The sequence below is a fragment of the Hipposideros armiger genome, unplaced genomic scaffold (assembly GCF_001890085.2).
Source record: "Hipposideros armiger isolate ML-2016 unplaced genomic scaffold, ASM189008v1 scaffold_164, whole genome shotgun sequence".
Classification (NCBI taxonomy): Eukaryota; Metazoa; Chordata; class Mammalia; order Chiroptera; family Hipposideridae; genus Hipposideros; species Hipposideros armiger.
The window spans coordinates 921901-924200 of record NW_017731514.1 but is presented as its reverse complement, the minus strand read 5'-3'; the positions used below and the strand labels follow the sequence as shown (position 1 = coordinate 924200).

The window sequence follows — 2300 nt, the reverse complement described above, 5'->3', positions numbered from 1 at the left end:
CCCGCCCCTCGCTCTTCTCTGAACAGGTCAAGGTGGCCGCCTCCAAGCCTTTGCCTTTGCAGTTCATCCTGCCTGGTCGTCCTTCCCCCAGATGTCTGCATGGCTTGCTCCCTCACTTCCTTCAGGTCTCTGAGCCAATGTCACTTCTCAGTCCCCTGGCGACCCTCCTCTCCCAGGCACCTTTGAATCCCTCTATCCAGCCTTAATTTCCTCCTTAGCACTCACCACCAGAACTATGTCACATACATACAGGATTGACCCTTGTCATCCCCCCAACTAGAACGGAAGCCTCTTGAGGGCAGCTCCAAGGGCCGAATGTAAGAGCAACTGGGGGGAGGGGAGGCGGCAGGTAGCGCCCGCTGGGCGCGGGCTGTGAGAGGGCGGGGCAGGCACCAGCTTCTCCTGGACTTGCTGCTTCTGAACCAGGCGGATCTGCTCCAGCTGTGCCGGGGTCATGCCCTTCCAGCGGTCGGGGACCATGCGGTGGGGCCCGAAGGAGCTGGCTGCCTGCTGCGGGTTCTCGGAGAGCAGGTCCCCATGCAGCAGGTTGGAGATCTCGGCCAGGTTATCCTCTTGTTCTTGTTTTTTCTCTAGGCTTTTCCTTTCCACTGACTCCGTGGCCTAGGCAAGGTAAGACATTAGGGAAGGTTCTCTGAGTGACGCCAGGGAAACTGAGGCACAGGTCAGCAAATCTCAAGGGGGGAAGGGGTGTGGCGCCTTAAGGAAGAATGCACCACAGGGTTCCAGGGATTAGGTGGGGTGGGAGTGATAGACTTGTCAGGCATGGATGGATGGAGGTGGCCCCGAGGGCCCCCCTGCCTGGGTGATGCTAGGTGTGCAGGCGGGGCTGTGGGAATCGCCACCTGTTGGTTGTGTGCCGAGTTGCGTGGGTCTTAGCACCCATTTGCCAAAGCAAGGAGTTGCCTCCTTGGGTGGGGCTGCCATCTCCTCTTGACTTGGCCTCACTCACCGGGGGTGGGCAAGTAAATTCCAGCTCAAGTGAGGGCGATGAGTGGAAGGACCGGCCCTGGCTGTGTGACCTGGAGCAGGTCACCCCTGTCTGGGCTGCAGTCATTTCTCAGTCAAGTCAGGGGGTGGATTAAGAGACATCCACCAGTGTTATCCGTTCTCTTCAGTAATGGACAGGACACTCTGCAAGGTGATGGGCACACGGGCGGTGCTCATAACACGGCCAGCTCGACTGCATCACAGAAGCACATGCTTTGCAGCTGGACAGGCCCGGGGTTCAAATCCTGGACTTGCAGCATTTGGAAGTCCAGCACATATTTGAATTTGCCAAAGCAAATCAGATTAGTACTTGGGTGTCCCTAGGAAAGTCAGTCCCCCCTACCCTCTGAACCTGTTCCTTTATCAATTAAATTGGGGTGAGTATGCCCCCTCTGGGAGGGTTGTAGAGCACAGTGACTAATGAGAGCAGCTAATTGTCGCTAGGATTAAAATAACAGTGCTCGCTGATGAGTCCTGAGAATGTGCCAAATGTTCCTAAATGTTACATGCATTACCTGGTTTAATCCCACAACAACCTCACAAGTGAGTGTGATCACCGTGACTGCGGGTCACTAAACAGAGACAGTGCTCTTTCTGGGCAGGTGGCAGAATTCCTTCCCTGCCCGTTGGAGTTTGGCTGAGGCAATGAGAGCAGAGGTGACGGGACACTTGTGAAAGGATGCGGTGGGTGGGGAGGTGGGTGGGTGGGAGGATGGGCAGCATGCCTTCGCTGTTGTGCTGCTAGTCCTCCAGCTGGAGGCTTCTCCGTCCTGGGACAGGGCTCCAGAGGGAGGGTGAAAGCAGCAGAGCCCCTCAGTCAACCGAGATGGACACAGAACATGACAAACATCAACTCTGCTTTAAGCCACTGAGATTTGGGAGGTGTTTCTCATTCTGACTGGCATAGGTAGGCGTCATCATTCTCCCCATTCTCCGGATGAGAAAACTGAGGCACTTAAGTGGCTTTTCCAAGGCTACAGAGAAGAGTCTGGTCTTGCACCTGCTCAGTTAGGCTCCGGTGCCTGTGCGCTGTACCCCGGCACCACAAGGCCTCTCTAATAAAACACACACTCCTCGCAAAGAATTGGGGGCTCTCATGTGTGTCTCCCACTGCTGAACTGGACTGACCTTCTTGGAATTTTCTTTCTTTTTTTTTTTAAGAGTTTTTTTTTTGGGGGGGAATTGGGGGAAGGGGAACAGACAAGTTGCTGTTGTTTTGTTCTTCAGTCTAGTTGTGGAGGACGTTGCTTCACTGTCCCTCTTAGTCCCCTTTGCTCCATAAACAGAGGGAG

General features: G+C 54.9%; 1 protein-coding gene across 2 annotated transcripts in view; it reads right to left on the bottom strand.

Annotated features, from left to right (window-relative positions):
• The window catches only part of RIBC2 (RIB43A domain with coiled-coils 2), a 14406-nt gene that overhangs the window by 3605 nt on the left and 8501 nt on the right, over positions 1–2300 (bottom strand). For both annotated transcript variants that reach the window (XM_019651671.1, XM_019651672.1), the window contains exon 5: positions 394–621. In XM_019651671.1, coding sequence (XP_019507216.1) covers positions 394–621 — 228 coding nt within the window. The remainder of the gene's footprint in view (positions 1–393; positions 622–2300) is intronic.